The 18,799-nt window shown below is 42.7% G+C and overlaps 1 protein-coding gene across 1 annotated transcript in view; it reads left to right on the plus strand.

Annotated features, from left to right (window-relative positions):
• FAM13C (family with sequence similarity 13 member C) overlaps positions 1–18,799 on the plus strand; it is a 302,988-nt gene that overhangs the window by 244,691 nt on the left and 39,498 nt on the right. The window contains exons 11-12 of the mRNA XM_075841177.1: positions 8,616–8,679; positions 15,062–15,212. Coding sequence (XP_075697292.1) covers positions 8,616–8,679; positions 15,062–15,212 — 215 coding nt within the window. The remainder of the gene's footprint in view (positions 1–8,615; positions 8,680–15,061; positions 15,213–18,799) is intronic.

Raw genomic sequence — 18,799 nt, forward strand, 5'->3', positions numbered from 1 at the left:
GGTGGTAAATTACTGTGGGGGGGGGGATTCATAGGGGGTATGGTCCCTCCCCAATTTATTATGGTTGGTAGTCTGCTCAATTTGGGCTCCTGCTGGGTGGTGTCCCGAGGAGTGGTCAATTAGGGCTCCCGCTGGGTGGTGTCCCGGGGAGTGGTCAATTTGGGCTCCCGCTGGGTGGTGTCCCGGGGAGTGGTTGCGGTTGAGGTCAGCCAACTGCAGGTATAACGGTGCCCCTGAGCCAGTAGGGTGACGGCTGGGAGTAAAATACTATGCAGGTGGGCTGTTTCGTGACAGACTTTTGTAGCTCCAAGGACTCCCCTTCCATTGTTATTATTATTTGTAAATTGTTGTTCTTGATGTTTGTTTGTAAATAAAATGGCTGCTGTGGCCAAATTTATCCAACCCAAGTGTCTGAGTCTTATTAGAGGGACAGGGGGTTTGGGAAAAGGTATGGCCATTAATGGGGAAGGTGAGTAGGTGAAGCCACTTCCCCCCCCGGTAGGAGTGTACGCACTCTACAGTCCCCTGATCAAGTACAGGCTGGACCCGGCAGAATGCCATAGGGGGAGGCCACCATGATCAGGGATGTTAGGAAGGGAAGGAGTTAAGGAGTTAGGGGTGTGGTTAGGAGGGGGCGGATGTGAGGGGGGCGAGGTCAGTTTACTTAAGGGTAGGAGAGGAAAAGGCGTCGCCATCTTTAGTAACAGCACAGGGAAGCTTGTCCCACCCTCCCTCCCAAAATGATGTGTTCATCTGTGTGACTATTTTGGTATTTCGCTTTGTTGCTCGTTGTTTTTGTTTTTCCGCAGGTACCAGAGGATGCTGTGGAACAGTTTTGCAATGTCGCAGCAGTTGTATGGCGGATTGGGGGTCCTTGGAGTTGGTGGTAAATTACTGTGGGGGGGGGGATTCATAGGGGGTATGGTCCCTCCCCAATTTATTATGGTTGGTAGTCTGCTCAATTTGGGCTCCTGCTGGGTGGTGTCCCGAGGAGTGGTCAATTAGGGCTCCCGCTGGGTGGTGTCCCGGGGAGTGGTCAATTTGGGCTCCCGCTGGGTGGTGTCCCGGGGAGTGGTTGCGGTTGAGGTCAGCCAACTGCAGGTATAACGGTGCCCCTGAGCCAGTAGGGTGACGGCTGGGAGTAAAATACTATGCAGGTGGGCTGTTTCGTGACAGACTTTTGTAGCTCCAAGGACTCCCCTTCCATTGTTATTATTATTTGTAAATTGTTGTTCTTGATGTTTGTTTGTAAATAAAATGGCTGCTGTGGCCAAATTTATCCAACCCAAGTGTCTGAGTCTTATTAGAGGGACAGGGGGTTTGGGAAAAGGTATGGCCATTAATGGGGAAGGTGAGTAGGTGAAGCCACTTCCCCCCCCGGTAGGAGTGTACGCACTCTACAGTCCCCTGATCAAGCGATCAATACACCCAACTGGAAACTTCAGACAATCTTTGGATGTTCTGCTGCTTATGGAAGTGGCTCTGCTCTTCCCTCTGCAATTTCCTCTTCCTGACATGTTCACAATAAACAGAAAATCTTCTGCACAAGACAGTAAGGCTCTGCTCACATCTCGTTCGATGTTTCCGGTGCTCTATCATAGTAGAGGATCAATGAAATTACCTGGAGTGCCGGATCCGTTGCATGACAGACACCAGCGGCGCCCAACCTAACCCACATTAATGGGTTACATCGGGTTTCCTCATGCAGCACGGTTCTGTCCCGCATTTGTGATCTGTGAAGGAGGCCAACGCAGTACGCAGATGTGAACAAAGCCTAAGCCAGACTGAGCAGACCAGGTGGCTGCTGCTATTAATACCCAGTGCTGCTCTCTGATTGGTAGAAATTTAAGAAATGTATCTTTATGACGTCACAGTCAGCATGACCATTACAACAAGTGCTGTTTTTTTTCTTGTTTTATCTAAACAGTGCTGCCCTCTTATTGGTGGAAATTGAAATAAGCGTGATGACATCACAAAAAAGTCCATGACACCAGTCTGAACAGAGCCTTACATTGTTTTGTTAGTTTGACACAATGTAATTTTCGTATCTCTACTATGGACAATTTCATAGAAAATATACTCACTCTTGAGCTCTCCCCCACCTTCTTGCATGATTGAGGCCTTGGGGCCCCAATGCAAAAACTGTACTAGGCCCCCAACTATCCCATGCTATTTATAGCAGGAAATCTGCATTAGAATTTGCACGATTTGGTGCGGATTTGCCACTGCGAATTCCCCTGCGGCTTTCTGTTAACTTTCTCACTCCTGAAAGTTAAGAATATGCACTGCAGATATTTCAAGATACATTATAAGCTAAAAGAAGAAGAGCATTAATTGCTTACCAACATCCGCTGTATATAAACTGCTGAGCCCGCTCAATAGAATGAGTGTGTCGGCTGTGTGTGTAATATCTGGAATTTCAATGTAGAGCGGGATCCTGTTCATTCAACCTCTTAGATCCCATGCTCAGAAGCGACTGCGGCATCTAAGCCATTAAAAACGGGGGGTGGCGCCCTGTGACATTGTTTTGGCCCCCCCCCCCGGACACAATTACGGGGTGCAAATGGTTGGCAGAGCAGCCTAGGGGCCTAATGAAGGCCCCCAGGTCTGACATCTTGGTATTCCTATGAAGCCCTGCCACCTGTCATCTTAACGATATGCTGCAGTACATTAGTATTGCAGTATATCATGCATCGCTGGTTCAAATCTCCTAGAGGGACTAGTAAAAATAAGGTAACGTTTTTTCAATATGTAAAAAAGAAAATTATTAAAAATTTAAAAAATAGAACCCTTTTCCCATTTTCCCCAAGCGCATTTAAAAAAATAAATAAAAATAACATAACTGGTATCGCCGAGTCTGTAAAAGTCCGAACTATTACAATATAACATTGTTTAACCTACACAGTAAATGCCATAAAAAAAACTTAAACACCAGATTCTCTGTTTTTTGGTCACTTCATCTCCCACAAAAAAAATTGAATAAAAAGTGATCAAAAAGTCTCATGTAAAATCGTACCAATAGAAACTACAGCTCGTCCCACAAAAAATAAGCTCTTATACCGCTCAGTTGACGGAAAAAAAAGTTATGTCTCTCAGAATATGTCTCTCAGAATATGGCTACAAAACACAATTTTTATTTTTAACAATTAGTTTTTTCCTCACAAAGGTAGTAAAACAAAAAAAAACTATAAACAAGCCTTTATATGGCTATATCAAAGAAAAAAGAAAAACGTTTTGGCTTTTGGAAGGTGGGGAGGAAAAAACGAAAGTGAAAGCATGAAAAATAGCTGTGGCAGAAAGGGGTTAAAAGCATTATAGAGAACATAGTAGTAATAATCCTGTTTTATTACAGACATAAATTAGTAAGCTTCTGGATAAGGAAAGATAAGGTACAAAGTACAAGACATATGAATATAAGTATTGCAAGTCCACATATTTGGACACTTGTAGACTGGTTAAGGTGGAATCGGTACTGGCTATGTGTTACAATATTACAGTCATCCCTCATAATGCAATCTAGTGTCAACTTCAACCTTCTATCCTAGTGACATGTACAAGTGCCGTTGGCACCCTAAAATAGTACACTGCCCTCACTTTTTAAACCAAGAAATGAATGAGAGAAATACAAAAATAATTTTTCACCAGAATGCTACAGAAACACAGGGTAGATTTACTAAACAAAAAGCGCCAGAATTCTGCCAAGCATTGCACCAAAAAACATGGCTCCATATTTAATACTATGTTTTACGCACTTTTTCTCAAAAAGGGAAGTGGTTAAAAGAAATCATAAAATGCACCAAACTTAAGATGACATAAGGACAGGAAATCTATAGAGGGTTGCGCCAAATTTATTCTCCTAGTGCCATATTGATCAATTTGGTCTGATTCGTGCTGTCTCTGTTTTTTGTTTTTTTTCTTGAATGTGAGGGGAACCCATGCAAATACAAGGAGGACATACAAATTCCATTCAGATGTTGTCCTTAGTCAGACCTAAACTCAAGACCACAATGCTAGCCACTAAGCAACCGTGCCACTTAAATTTACTAGTGGCTTTATATATTTTTTCTAAAAATAATCTAAATAAATTTGAGGTGCCCATATACAGTACATTAGCTGAACCCACTGATTTGGGTGGGAACCGTAGAACCATGTAATATGTATGGTGGTATCCCAATTTTTTACAAATGGTAGATGTTGTGGGAAGGATTGGGCATGTTAAATTTCAATGAGCATGCATGAGTATGGGGGTTTTGCCAACATCTATCTAAGGCTTCGATCACATCTGCGTTGGGACTCCATTCATTGGTTCAGTCGGAGCTTGCATCAGGGGAACCCATGAACGGACTCTAAACTGAAACAAACGGAAACCATAGGTTTCCATTTGCATCACCATTGATTTAAATGTTGACGGATCCGGTGCAAATGGTTTCCGTTTGTCTCCGTTGTGTAAGGGTTCCGTTGTTTTGACAGAATCAATAATGTAGTCGTCTACGCTATTCATTCCGTCAAAACGACGGAGCCCTTACACAATGGTGACAACGGAAACCATTTGCATCGGATCCGTCACCATTGAAATTAATGGTGATGCAAACAGAAACCTATGCTTTCCGTTTGTTTCAGTTTGGATTCCGTTCATGGGTTCCCCTGACGGAAAGGTCTGACGGAACCCATGAACAGAGCCCTGACACAGGTGTGAACGCAGGCTAAAGTGTATAGCCAACTTGAGCCTGTATAAGGAGCTCTTCATTTTTATTATTACTGTAAACACACAGTCAATCAACACTATGAACAAATGTGTTGACACAAAACAGCATGTGACGAAGCTCAAGCAAATAAGTGTTGTATCTGTGGAGATCTGTGCTTGACTCCTGTGTTATGTCACCTGGCTGCACACTACTCCGCACCGTCTACTGAGGAAGAGCTCTTCTTATTACAGAATGCCTTGTTCCCCCTACAAGTTATAACCACAGGTGACTAAGAAGGGTTACAAACTGCTCAGGATTATGTTTATAAAGCTTCAAGTGTCAAATTAGCAAATTATTTGACCAAATATATTACTTATCCTGTGTAAGAATTTATTATTTTTAGCAGTTAAAGATATAGATGTTATAAACTTAGTCTTTGTATATATTCAGAATGCCTATCTAACTGGCAATTTGGCTATTTATCTAAAGTCAGTATGTGTATATATGAATTAGAATATCATCAAAGAGTTAATTTATTTCAGTAATTCAATTCAAAAAGTGAAACTCATATTATATAGATTCATTACACACAGAGTGATCTATTTCCAGCATTTTTTCTTTTAATGTTGATGATTATGGTAAGGGTATGTTCACATGCAGTGTTTTCAGACGTAATTCGGGCGTTTTACGCCTCGAATTATGCCTGAAAAAACGCCCCTAATACGCCTAAAAACATCTGCCCATTGCTTTCAATGGGAATTACAATGTTCTGTTCCCACAAGCTTTTATTTTACGCATCGCTGTCAAAATACGGCGCGTAAAATGACGGCTCGTCAAACGAAGTGCAGGACACATGTTGGGACGTTTTTGGAGGCGTTTTTCATTGACTCCATTGAAAAACAGCTCCAAAAACGGCCGTGCAAAATCCTGCGAAAAACGCGAGTTGTTAAAAAAACGTCGGAAAATCAGGAGCTGTTTTCGCCTGAAAACAGCACCGTATTTTCAGATGTTTTTGCTCACTGCAGGTGAACATACCCTAACAGTTAATGAAAACCCCAAATTTTGTGTCTCCGAAAATTAGAATATTATATAAGCCCAATTTCAAAAATGATTTTTAATACCGAAATGTAGGCCTACTGAGAAGTATGTACAGTATATGCCCTCAATACTTGGTCGGGGCTCCTTTTGCATGAATTACTCCATCAATGCGGCGTGGCATGGAGGTGATCAGCCTGTGGCACTGCTGAGGTGTTATCAATGCGGCGTGGCATGGAGGTGATCAGCCTGTGGCACTGCTGAGGTGTTATTAATGCGGCGTGGCATGGAGGCGATCAGCCTGTGGCACTGCTGAGGTGTTATGGAAGCCCAGGTTGCTTTGATAGTGGCCTTCAGCTCGTCTGCATTGTTGGGTCTGGTATCTCTCATCTTCCGCTTGACAATACCCTATAGACTGTCTATGGGGATTAGGTCAGGCGAGTTTGCTGGCCAATCAAGCGCAGTGATACTGTGGTTATTACACCAGGTATTGGTACTTTGGGCAGTGTGGGCAGGTGCCAAGTCCTGCTGGAATTTGAAAAGCGCATCTCCATAAAGCTTGTCAGCAGAGGGAAGCATGAAGTGCCCTAAAATTTCCTGGCAGGCGGCTTTGTTGACTCTGGGCTTGATATAATACAGTGGACCAACACTGTTGGTGCCGGAAGCAGATGGTTCCGACTAATGTATAGCGGATGTGCTGCAGAACTGCAGTGCTGCTCCTATCCAAGTGAATGAGCGGTCATACACCAGTGCCGTCACTGATATCTGCACAACAGGGGGGCTTGATAAAAACACTGAACAGTGTCTAGGCTTCGTTCACATCTGCGCTAGGGCTCCGCTCCATTCCAAAACTGAATTTTGAGGCAGAATGTTCTGCCTGCAAAAAACTCCACGTGAGCATACCATAACAGTGGTGTCTCCCTATTAGTTAGAATTTAAAGGAGTTTTCCGGTCTTTAAAAATTGTGTGCAGATGGTTTACCTTCAGTAAGATTAGTCACTCACTAATGTACTTTCTGTAGCTGATATGCCTCTGTAAGGCTTAGTTCACATCTGCGCCAGGGTCCGTTTTCACGTTCCGTCTGAGCTTCCCGTCAGAACGGGACCCTGACTGAAACAAATGGAAACCATAAGTTTCCGTTTGCATCACCATTGATTTGAATGGTGACGGATCCAGTGCCAATGGTTTCCGTCGTTTTGACGAAATGAATACCTTAGTCGACTACGGTATTGATTCTGTCAAAACGACGGAACCCTTGCACAACTGAGACAAACGGAAACCATTAGCACGGGATCCGTCACCATTGAAATCAATGTTGATGGAAACGGAAACCTATGGTTTGTTTCAGCCAGGGCTCCATTCTGACGGAGAGCTTAGACGGAACGTCAGAATAGAGCCCAGACGCAGATGTGAATGAAGCCTAAGCCAGTGTCACTTGCAGTTACATGACCCGGCTCCTGGTGTTTATCTACTGCTTGTGCGACTTTTCGTACACTGATCACTTGATTATCTCCCCTCTCCATCTAGTATCGCATGTGTTTCACAGGCTGGGCAGCAGATAGTGCAGAGTCTAGAAAAACAGCAGAGCTGTGTCCCAGTAGCAGACAGTGAGTGAATACAGCACTAGCTTACACCTTGTAATAGAGGGGCATGTTGACAGTTGTAAATAGAAGCAATATTTGTGAGAAGGAATAGGAATCATGGGAACTGTAGTCCTTTGCATCGTGATCCTGCCCTCATCAAGCCATATCAAAATGAAAACAACAGTGCTGCACATATTTGAGCAATAAAATAACTACTTCTTAGCTATGGTGGCATCATCTATTGACCATTCAGACACATATACGTAGGTACATTTCTGTGTTTTTCCTATACTCGGAAACCCCCTTTAACTGGTTGCCGACACATGACGAGAATGCTCATCTTGAGCGGCGGGTACTTCGCGCATTAGGACGAGCATTCTCGCCCTTTGTGACAGCTAGTGTCCGCACGCGATCAGGAGCGGGGCAACGGCTGTAATAAACAGCCACGGCCCCGCTCGAACGTCGGAGAGAAGAGAACCTCTTCTCTCCACCGTTAACCCCTTGAATGCCGCGATCAAAGCTGACCATGGCGTTCAGAAGAGGGGGGGACTTGCCCTGTGATCGCGTCACAGAAAATCCCTGTGACGCGATCAAAGCCCAAAATGAGAAATCCCTTTATGGGATTAAAAAGTTACATTAATGTAAAAAAAAATTCATGTTAAATAAAAAAATAAAAAAGTAAACAAATACACAGAAATACAAATTTTTTACAACAAATAAACTTTTAGAATATAAGTCCCAAAACATGAAATAATATAGACATATTTGGTATCGCCACGACCGTAACAACCTGATCAATAAATGTATAATATTATTTATGATGATCGGTGTATGGTGTAAAAAATAAATATTACAACTGCAGCGGAACTGCTTTTTTTCTGCATTTTCGCCAAAATAAAAATGTATATAAATTAAACGATAATGTATTTGTACCAAAACATGGTACCTACATAAAGTACAACTCGTCCCGCAAAAAACAAAGTCTCATACAGCTACGTCGCACAAAAAAATTAAAAAGTTATGAGCGTCGGAATGCAAAGAGGGAAATATAAAAAAATTGTTCTGTCTTCAAGGCCAAAATTGGCCGTGTCCTTAATGGAAACTTTGTCAATTCTCTTTAAAGTTCCTGGTAGTTGTCTGGTTCCTGAAATACACTCCAGCAGCCTTGAATCTTGAATCCAACAGCATCATTGTAGTTTTATTCTAATATGTAGACAAGTAGATGACTGCATTTCCTGTATTAAAACCAAATCTTATCACTTTCATTATAAAATGGAATGGTACGTATAATTGATTTATATTTGTTTTCCAGAAACAGTCCCATAATGCGGATCCGAGCAAAAGACATTGCTGAGCAGCTGCAGCGTGCAAGTGAGGTAAGAACATGTCTACATATCTGACTATATACCCATCTCTCTGTAGTCATTGGGCATGATTGATAAGATAAAACCTTAGCATGGCATCATGCATTTTCTCTTTAATTAAAAACGACTGAAGTAGTGACTGTGTAAGCACCAGTCAGACTGATGCTCCAATAATTTTTTATCCGGATATTTAGACACAGAAAATAAGTTCCTCTTGTACCAATATAAAACATTGTTATATTGGGGTCTTCTTAGCAAATATCAGATAATTTTTCTGTGCGGATAGAAATAACTATTTGTACAGTTGCACACACATATATTTGAAGCTATTATAGCTACATTTTGTAATTTGGTTGTAAGTAAACCCCCTAAAAACAGCATTAATAATATCCCTGGATACATCTTTATTCACATTTTTTTCTTGGCATTGAATAAAATAAGAATATATAAAAAAAGAATATTAGCTATGACGTTTTTTCTGTCGTATTCTGTTCAAATCTGACAAGAAAAAATTGTGGCATGCTTCGTCAGATTCCGTATATACAGAGACATTATCACCTAGAACCAATGCTAAGATGCTGTGTCATGAGCCCTTAACCAAGGGGTGGGAAACGTCCGGCCTGCAGGCCATATAAGTCCCAAAAATCATTTGGTCTAGCCCAACCTCACTCAGACCGCTCTGCGGAGCCAAGTATGGCGGCGGAAGTCTAAATGACGTTGGTGCGTGCCGGCCCGAGAGTGGACCAGTCCGGTCACTTGACCTGAGTCATCTGATCGGTCCACTCCCGAGCCGGCACAGTCCAGTCATCTGACCTGAGCCACCTGACCTCACGTCAATGACGTGAGGTCAGGGGACTGGGCTGGTCCACTCCCGTCACACCACGCACCGACCGTACTCAGACCGCCGCTGCCGCCGTGTCATTTCCTGCTTAGCTCTGTCTGCCCTACTCACTCACATTTAGGAGCAGGTGGAGGATGGACGGAGCAAAGTATAGCGGCGTTCTGAGTGAGGCCGGTGCGTGCCGGCCCGGGAGTGGACCAGTCCAGTCACCTGGCCTGAGTCACCTGATTTGAGGTCCGGTGACTCAAGTCAGATGACTTGATTGGTCCACTCCCGGTCCGCTCGCACTGACCTCCTCACTCAGACTGAGGCATCCTCATTCACTAGTAGTGAACTACAGTACTTGGCTCCATCTGCCCTCCTCCTGCTCCTGACCTAAAATTTTGAAACTTAGCTGAGGCCTAAATGTAGAAATTTAGCTGTAGCGTAGACATAGGACCTGTCCTAAACGCATGAAGTGAGGTCAGGTGACTTAAAGGGGTTTTCCCATCAAGGACAATTTTGATATATCCACAGGATATGTCATAAATATCAGATAGGTGCAGGTCCCAGTTCTATCTCTAGAACGGAGCCCCCTAAACCCTGTTCTACCTCTTGTGTTGTGGCTGAAGTTTGTGATTTCCGACCATGAATAAGAAAACAGCGTAACTCGCTGAGCTACGCTGTTTCCGTAAATCCCATAGAACTAAATGGCAGTTACGGAAACAGCGTAACTCGCATGCTACGCGGCTTCCATAAATGCCATTCACTGTTATAGGGGTTACGGAAACAGCGTAGCTCAGCGAGCTACGCTGTTTTCTACTTCATGGTCGGAAATCAGGTTGAACACAGAGAGGTAGAATGGGGTTTAGGGGGCCCAGTTCTAGATATAGGTGTGTGTCCCAGAGGTGGGACTCTCATCTATCTGACATTTGACATATCCAGTGGATAGGTCATAAATGTCCCTGATGGGAAAACACCTTTAAGTAGGTCGGAACAACTTACTACTGTGAGCACTTCTTTTCAAAACTTACTATTGCAAAGAGTCGACCGCTCCAGACTGACCGACTCAGTAGCAACATCATCAATACCGGCTAACATCACACACCACACCAAAGTGAAGCAGTTCCAGCCATCACATTAGGGGTGAGTTAATTCAATGTTTGACCAAATATAACGGCTAAATTTTAAGTTGATAATTCTGTTTGGCCCGAGAATGATGTTATAAATATCCAAATGGCCCTTGACAGAAAAAAAGTTCCCCACCCCTGCCTTACACAAAGTCCAAGTATAGGGACATACGTAGCATTTTTACTACAAATCAGTGTTTTTTTAAAGGACTGTTAATGTCCTGACATTTTTGCTGATAAAATTGCTGTTTACTGTACATGTAAAAAGGCACTGACATTATAAATCATGTTAATGCCCACAAATTGTAGTGAAACCACATGCCGGCTCACATCGCGGACCCACAGTGACCACTACCTGTGTTTCTACCCTAATACCTAAATCTTGGTAGGCCGTTAATCTTCTGTCAATAAGAAGTGCTACATTTGGTCTACATGGCAGACTTTGTCTTGGCAGCGACCCATTGTAATGTTGACTTGCAGATTTTTTCTTTACGTGTATTTTTTATCGGAGCGAGCCATGTGGACAAGTCACCAAGCCACTGTTATGTTTTGAGGGAGTTTGCAGAATACAGCCGCAGATGTAGGGGGACCATTGGGCAGCAGATTAATCAAACCTGCAGGTCACACTTCATAGCATAAGGGTTGCATGAGACTTAAATTATTTTCTTAGAAAGGACTTCAAAAATACAGGCAGGTAACAGGTCTGTAGGCAGTATTTCTCATAGTACAATAGCTTGGTGTCATCCAGGAGAAATATCATTATACTTGCACACCCGCAGGCTGGCCATAGACAATTAAAATATGATGCACCATTAATAAAATGTCTGTGGGGACTACCAATGCTCTTCGATGTCTCCTGTTTGTTGTCATTGTAACCTGCAGGATAATAAGGGTAGACAGAACGTGTGATAAGACTGCACTTTACTGCTGCGGTTGCTCTGTATATGTCAGTGTACAATGCATAATGCATTATGGTGAGGTTTTATGCTGCTCTGTAGTGAACAGCATTACCCTGGCTCCTGCTGTGGCCTCCTGCTCTCTGTGATCACAGGGGTTTTTTTTGTATCTAGTATTACGTCTATAGAGTACAAACATATAGGATAACTACTGTACGTATATTAATATCAGTGCTTGGATAGTCTCCTGCTGATCTCATTTGACCACTGTGATCTAACAGCAAAAAATAACCGAGAGTCCTTAAGTGATAATACATACAGTGGAAATTAAATGTTTAACTTTAGTTTTATGAATCAGTTATTAAAAATAAAACCACGTCAAAGCTATATTGGGAGGAATTAATGAACCTTTCTATGGCAAATTTTTTTGGTGTAGAAAAGTCGCAATTTGCAGGGAAAATTGTTAATTTTTGCCATTTTAGTCCACCTTTGGCACTTTTGAAATAATGGCGTGGCCTAACAAATGGGGGCAGGACCACCTACAGCCCATCACAATTAATATAATTTACATCGGAAAGTGGTGATTTCACTCTGGTGACATAGCAAGGTAGAGGCCTGTGTCAGGCGCCATGACTCCCCCCCCCCCCCCCCCTGATCGAACTACTCACCCATCAGACTGCACTTCTGTACTCCTTCCACAATAAAACAAAAAAAGAAAAAAAAATCTCGCTCCGATTCTCCCTTCAGGTTCTTACAGAAGGACACGGCTCAAGGTACTGATGCAGCTCGGCACAGCCCTGCTGTGAGAATCTGAGGGGAGAAGCAAAGTCGTGCGGTGACCACACAGCCGGCCGATAGACGCGACTCATTTATTAAGAGGCGTTCGTTTCTTAATAAACGTGTTGCATCTTACTCCAGCGAAATGTTTATTGAGACTGGTGCATAAAACATCATTCTTAATAAATCTTCACCTAGTGTCTGTATGATGTTTGAAAAATAAATTTGTTTGGTGTTTTACAGGGATAGATTCAGTGGGGTTTAATCAATACAATCACAGAATTTTTCAGTGAAAAAATGGCGTTCAATATGAACATAAAAATGTGGTGTGCCCTCCCAATCGTTCAGCAACTGATTTACCCCTACTTCTCTATGCATAAACGTGCCTAAGAATAGGTGCAGGTATATGTGTTTATGCAGCATATTTTACATGTACGACCCACAATGTATCTAATGTTTATAACAGCTTTTCTTCTAATTAATAATGGGATATTATTGTTTCTATGTTATGTCATCATTACACATAATTGATGCCAGAACCATAAGTCGTATGTACTGTTAGTGGAGACGTTACCCCTGAAGTGTCTATGGATAGAAACAGGTATCTGGTAGCGATCTTCTGCGGCACACAGGGACTGCAGATCTCAGTAGATTTCAGCACTACTGCCACTAATGTACAGTATATTTACACGTGGCGGATTTGTGGCAGAAATTTCTGTGCATGAAAAATGAATTCCACACATGTGAATGTGGTTGTTTCTGCAGCAGGTGCATGGATCTCTGCAAGCCCCACTAAGATGAGTGGGACAGGCCCAGACATTTCTGCTTAAAAAAATCTGTCACGTGTGCATATAATCTTAGTGTCCAGAAATAAATGAATATACCTAAAACAAGGTCCATTTAGGTAGTAAAAGAAGCTACTGCTTCTATGTGGGGACAAAACATACTAAGGCTATGTTCACACGGAGTATTTTGCCGAGTTTTTTGACGCGGAAACCGCGTTGCAAAACTCGGCAAAAACGACCCGAAAACGCCTCCCATTGATTTCAATGGGAGGCGTCGGCGTCTTTTTCCCGCGAGCAGTAAAACTGCCTCGCGGGAAAAAGAAGCGACATGCCCTATCTTCGGGCGCTTCCGCCTCTGACCTCCCATTGACTTCAATGGGAGGCAGAGAAAGCGTATTTCACGCTGTTTTATGCCCGCGGCGATCAATGGCCGCGGGCGAAAAACGGCGCGAAAATTGCCGTGCAGGGAGAGGAATATCTGCCTCAAACTTCCAAACTGAATTTTGAGGCAGATATTCCTCCTGCAAAATACCCCGTGTATGTACAATTTATAGTATTTATTTTTCTATTTCTTCTTTAGCTAAAATATTATTATTATTTGAGTTACAGGACCAAACGTTTCTGAGAATAACAGCCCTCCTGTCTTAATATTAGAATAGCTCCTGCTTTCGGTTTTTTGAGAGCTTTTGAAATGCAAGTGTTTTTTGCTGGGTTTTTTTGGTTGTCATTGGTTAAAAACCACGTGAAAAATTGCTCCAAACAAGTGCCGCTTTTTTTTTCATGATTTTGCGTGTTATCTTTTAAGCCAAAACCAGGAATGGAATCTAAACATAATAAATATATAAAGGAAGTCCTTATAGGTCTGATGTCCTGGATCCAATTCTGGTTTTGGCTTAAAAAAATGTGTGCAAAATTTTCAGCAAATCAGCACTGTGTGAGCGGGGCCGAAAGGTTGAGAAAAAAATGGGAATATGATATGTTTCCTTGGTGTCACCTTAGTATATGCATATAATGAGCCCCATCTGTTGCTTGTCTATGAAGCTCAGCAGCTTTTGGTAATACCTGCAGTAGAACACAAGTCTTTGTTTGGCTGTGAACCCGGTGACTATAACCATGGGGACATATGTACATAAACAGGAATGCTAGTAACCGTGGTGGGCACTGCAGTCTAGATCTGCTCGTGTGTGCAGTGTGCCGCTCCCCTGTGTGCCATTAATGGGCGATCTGGGGGAGGCTGGAGTGACTCATAGTGCCCAGCCAAGCGCTGCTGGTGTACAAAGGTGTCCCTGCTACACTGCACGTCTCATCTTCTCTGCCCATATAACCAGACACATGCACACAGTATGCTAGCCGCAGGCAGTGATCTGCAGGAAGGTCTGCTGTTCATTTAACAGATGCTGATCCTTTATTAATCTGATCAGTTGGCAGCGTAATAGGATTTACAATAAATAAAACCCGTGGGGAAGTCTGCCATTGTTTGTGTGTGAAGGTAAAAATTGGGTTCATGCTTTAATATGATAGAAGGCACTGGCAGCAGATGAATTCTATTGTGACAGCTCCATGCAGCGCCCACGTCTATAACCCCTATGCTAGTGTAAAGGTATGGCGTGCATTTTCATCAATGGCAGGGGGTGTGTTCTGCAGTCAGGACATGCTGATGTCACAGTCATGAATGAATGGCTGGAAGCCTATGGTGAGAATTGATCTCCCCTCCCCCTGCAGCAGATACATTGAAGTGAGGTCAGTCTGACGGAATCACCATCCCCGGGTGTCATTAATAATCCATATACATGAGGATTTGCAGCGCTGCAGAGCCCACGTGTCACATTTGCGTAGGTTCGGCTTGGTGGTTTCCCCCCTTTAAAAGCTGGAAATCCTGTTATAGGGAAGCCTGCTGCTGGTGCGGCTGCTGCTGGGGAATTACAGGATTGCCATCACATCTCAGTGCCATTTGAAGCCAGCCTGATGTTCTGCTTCTGTTTGCAGAATTCCTTCCTGAAGCTACAAGCCCTAGAAACTGATCTGTGCTCTGCTTTTTTGCCATCTCAGGAGGAGGTTGTGGTACAGTCTCATGGCAGCAAAGAGACGACCAGTTCTCTAATACAGACTGTGCCAAGCGAAGCCGCAAACCATGCAGGTAAGGACCATTGATTATATAAGAATGCACGGCTATCTAATAGAACTGGGCCATTGTATCAGAAGTGTCTTCTTTAATGAAATGACTTCATTCGCATTATTTGCAAGCAGGAAATCTGCTGCTTTTTTGGCTGCATCAGTCCCTTGTCTGGAGACGGCTGGTGCTGTGGAAAGTCTAGTGTGACATTCCCTGTAAGATCCGTCATGACATCAGCATTCATGAAAAGCCCAATTACAATTAACATCCTGTCTTCCTGCGCCATGAAATGTGATTGTAGACATCAAAATAAAGATTTACTATGGACCGATGACCCAATATGTATTCATTATTAGAACATCACCTCATACATATAAAGGTAATGCTGCCATCTAAACCGTTCGTTCCGATCTTTCCAGATATCAAAACAATTATGGAATTATGGAAGTTTTGAGTTAAATGCAAGAAAAGAAGAGAGGCTGATCAATAGAAATGGCTATCGACCAAGATTGCTATTTATTATGTTATATTTCTTACATATAACCAGTGTCAGATCTGGTTTGGTAGCCACATCTATGTTTCAGGTGACCATTAGAGGTGATGATAAAGCAGAGAAATAATCTTTGCATCTATGGTGATGATATTGTTGTTTCGGACTGATGGAAATGTTTTGATTTGGGTAAAACGCATCATTATTTATGGTCGCTAGTTTTAATGGCCACGATCCTAAGCATTAAAGGGGTTTTCCACCATAGACAGTGAAGAGACCCCTTTAAAGCCAAGCAACTAAGAATGTCCCATAAGGGGCAATTAAAACAAACCCATTATGGTAAAATTGCTCTACTCATAGCAAGGTGTTTGCATGTATGCTGCTTTTCAATATCAAACAAGTAATGAGCTAATTTGTCCCATCAAGAGAAATCTTTCCGTCTTGCCGACCATAAGATGAACAATATTTTGCTGTTGCTCTAGACCCATATTGTCCCTTGAAAGATTGTCTTGTATTATACACACATTTGATCTGCAATTACAGTGTTTTATGTATTCTGCATTGTCAATTAGACAAAAGGAAAACCATTGTTAATGTATGTGTTGGAAGATAAAATATGGCCAAGTAGAGGGAGGACATTGACATTATTTTGTTAGTGTACTACCAGCTAATAGGTATTTTTAGTCGCAATTTAATGTTGTTATGTTTGTTCAGGCTCCCAAAGGGTTGACACATCTGGCACTGTGTTGTGGCTTCTGCTATAAAACTAAACCGTGCCATCATTAACAATCATTTTGAAAACCGAGCCGAACAGCACGTTGGCGCATTTTTTGTCATCATCACAGTCGGGTCTCGGCTGACTGGTTGCCGCTCTGTGTTGCCTTACCCTAAAACCACTGACAGGTGAAGCAAATAACATGAATTATCTTGTTACACTGGTGTCTGACAAGGGGTGGGATATATTAGGCAGCGTGAACAGTCAGTTGTTGGAGTGTTGGAAGCAGAAAAGGTAGGCAAGTGTAAGGATCTGAGCGACTTTGACAAGGGCCAAATTGTGAAGGTTAGATGTCTGGGTGAGAGCATCTCCAAAATGACAAGTCTCGTGGGGTGAGGTATGCAGTGTTTAGTACCTACCAAAAGTGATTCAAGGTTGGACAACTGAGGAAACGGCGACAGGGTCATAGGCAACCAAGACTCATTGATGCACGTGGGAATCGAAGGCTAGCATGTCTGGTTTAATCCCACAGAAGAGCTACTGTAGCAAAAATGTCTTAAAAATGTAAGAGAAAGATGTCAGAATGCACAGTACATCGCAGCTTGCCACGTTTGGCGCTGTGTCACCATAGAACGGCCAGAGTGCCCATGCTGACCCCTGTCCACCGCCAAAAGCATCTACAATCATAGAATTGGGCCATGGAGCAATGGAAGAAGGTGGCCTGGTCTGATGAATAACATTTCCTTTTATATCATGTGGACAGCCGGGTGCGTGTGCCTCGCTTACCTGGGGAAGAGATGGCACTAGCATACACTGTGTACCACAGGACACCTTCAGAGGTCTTGTGGAGTTCTTTCCTTGCCGGGTCAGAGCTGATTTGGTGGCACAAAGGTCCGACTAATATTAAGCAGATGGTTTTAATGTCATGGCTGAACGGTGTGTATTCACTGAATTATTAAACTTTGCGGTCAAATTGATCCTATGTTACAAAATAAACTTGACAAAAGGGTGTTATACCTTTCTGGGAAGACCAAACGAGACTGTATAATATACCATATATATGTACCTCAGCAGGCAGATGTTTTTAAAAAAAAATCCTGCCCATACAGTGGGAACAAAGCAGCCACAATCATAGACTTTTTGTTAGCGCATTCACCACCCAGAGACGTAACTTGGAGTTCCTAAGCCCTGATGCACATTCACCAACTTTACATGCAACATCCAGTACTGGTATCCTCCAGGGTTGCCAACCGTCCGTAAATTCACGGACAGTCGGCAAAAACAGGTGTTTTTTTCTGCCGTCCGTAGTGTCCGGCAGAAAAAAATACCATCCATTAATTATTATTTTTTCCTCAAAGTCTGCACTGCGTATGTGCCACTACACCAGAAGGCAGAGCGCGGACTCCACCCCACCACCGCTAAGACTGTGCCCCCATCATCCCTGTATATAGGGTTGTTAGGGGTAATATACAGGAATGATGGGGCTATATACAGAATTGATAGGTGTTATATACATTATTACTGTATATAACTGCCATCATCCATGTATGTAACCCCCATCATCACTGAGTATAACCCCCATCATCCCTGTATATAACTCCCATCATCCCTGTATACAGGATTGATGGGGGTAATATATAGGGATGCTGGGGTTATATACAGGGATGATGGGGGTTATATACAGGGATGATGGGGGTTATATACAGGGATGATGGGGTTATATACTTGAATGTTGGGGTTATATAAAGGAATGATGGGGGTTATATACTGGGATGATGGGGATTATATACAGAAATGATGGGGTTATATACGAGGGTGATGGCGGTTATATACAGGGATGATGGGGGTGATATAGAGGAATGATGGGGTTATATACAGAGATGATGGGGGTACATCAGGTTTATCACTAACTCTTGATTTTGTAATGTGTCTGTAAACATTTTGGTCTATCCGTGATTTTTAGCTAAGTTGTCCAGAAATGACTGAAGTGGATGTTGGCAACCCTGGTATCCTCTTACGCGGCAGAGCTAGCGCTGGGCCACATCATGCAATCTCAGCACCTCAGATACATACACCCCTGAAAATGCACACAGTTATGTCACTGCACAGCAATGATTCTTACAGTTATATCATAGATCTTGGCTAGTGCACTCAAAGATATCCCACCACGGGGATAATGAACACAGTGATGTCACAGTAAACACATAATGAACACAGTGATATCACAGTACACGGATAATAAACAGTTATGTCTCTGCAAAGGAATAATAAAGACAGTAATGTCACAGCACAGCAGTAATGACCAAATTGAAATACCAACATAGAAATAATAGTGACAGTGATGTCTCAATACAGTAATCATAGTCACAGTGTATTACTATACAGAGATAATGCATAATGTGATTT

This window comes from Rhinoderma darwinii, chromosome 11 (genome assembly GCF_050947455.1).
Source record: "Rhinoderma darwinii isolate aRhiDar2 chromosome 11, aRhiDar2.hap1, whole genome shotgun sequence".
Lineage (NCBI taxonomy): Eukaryota > Metazoa > Chordata > Amphibia > Anura > Rhinodermatidae > Rhinoderma > Rhinoderma darwinii.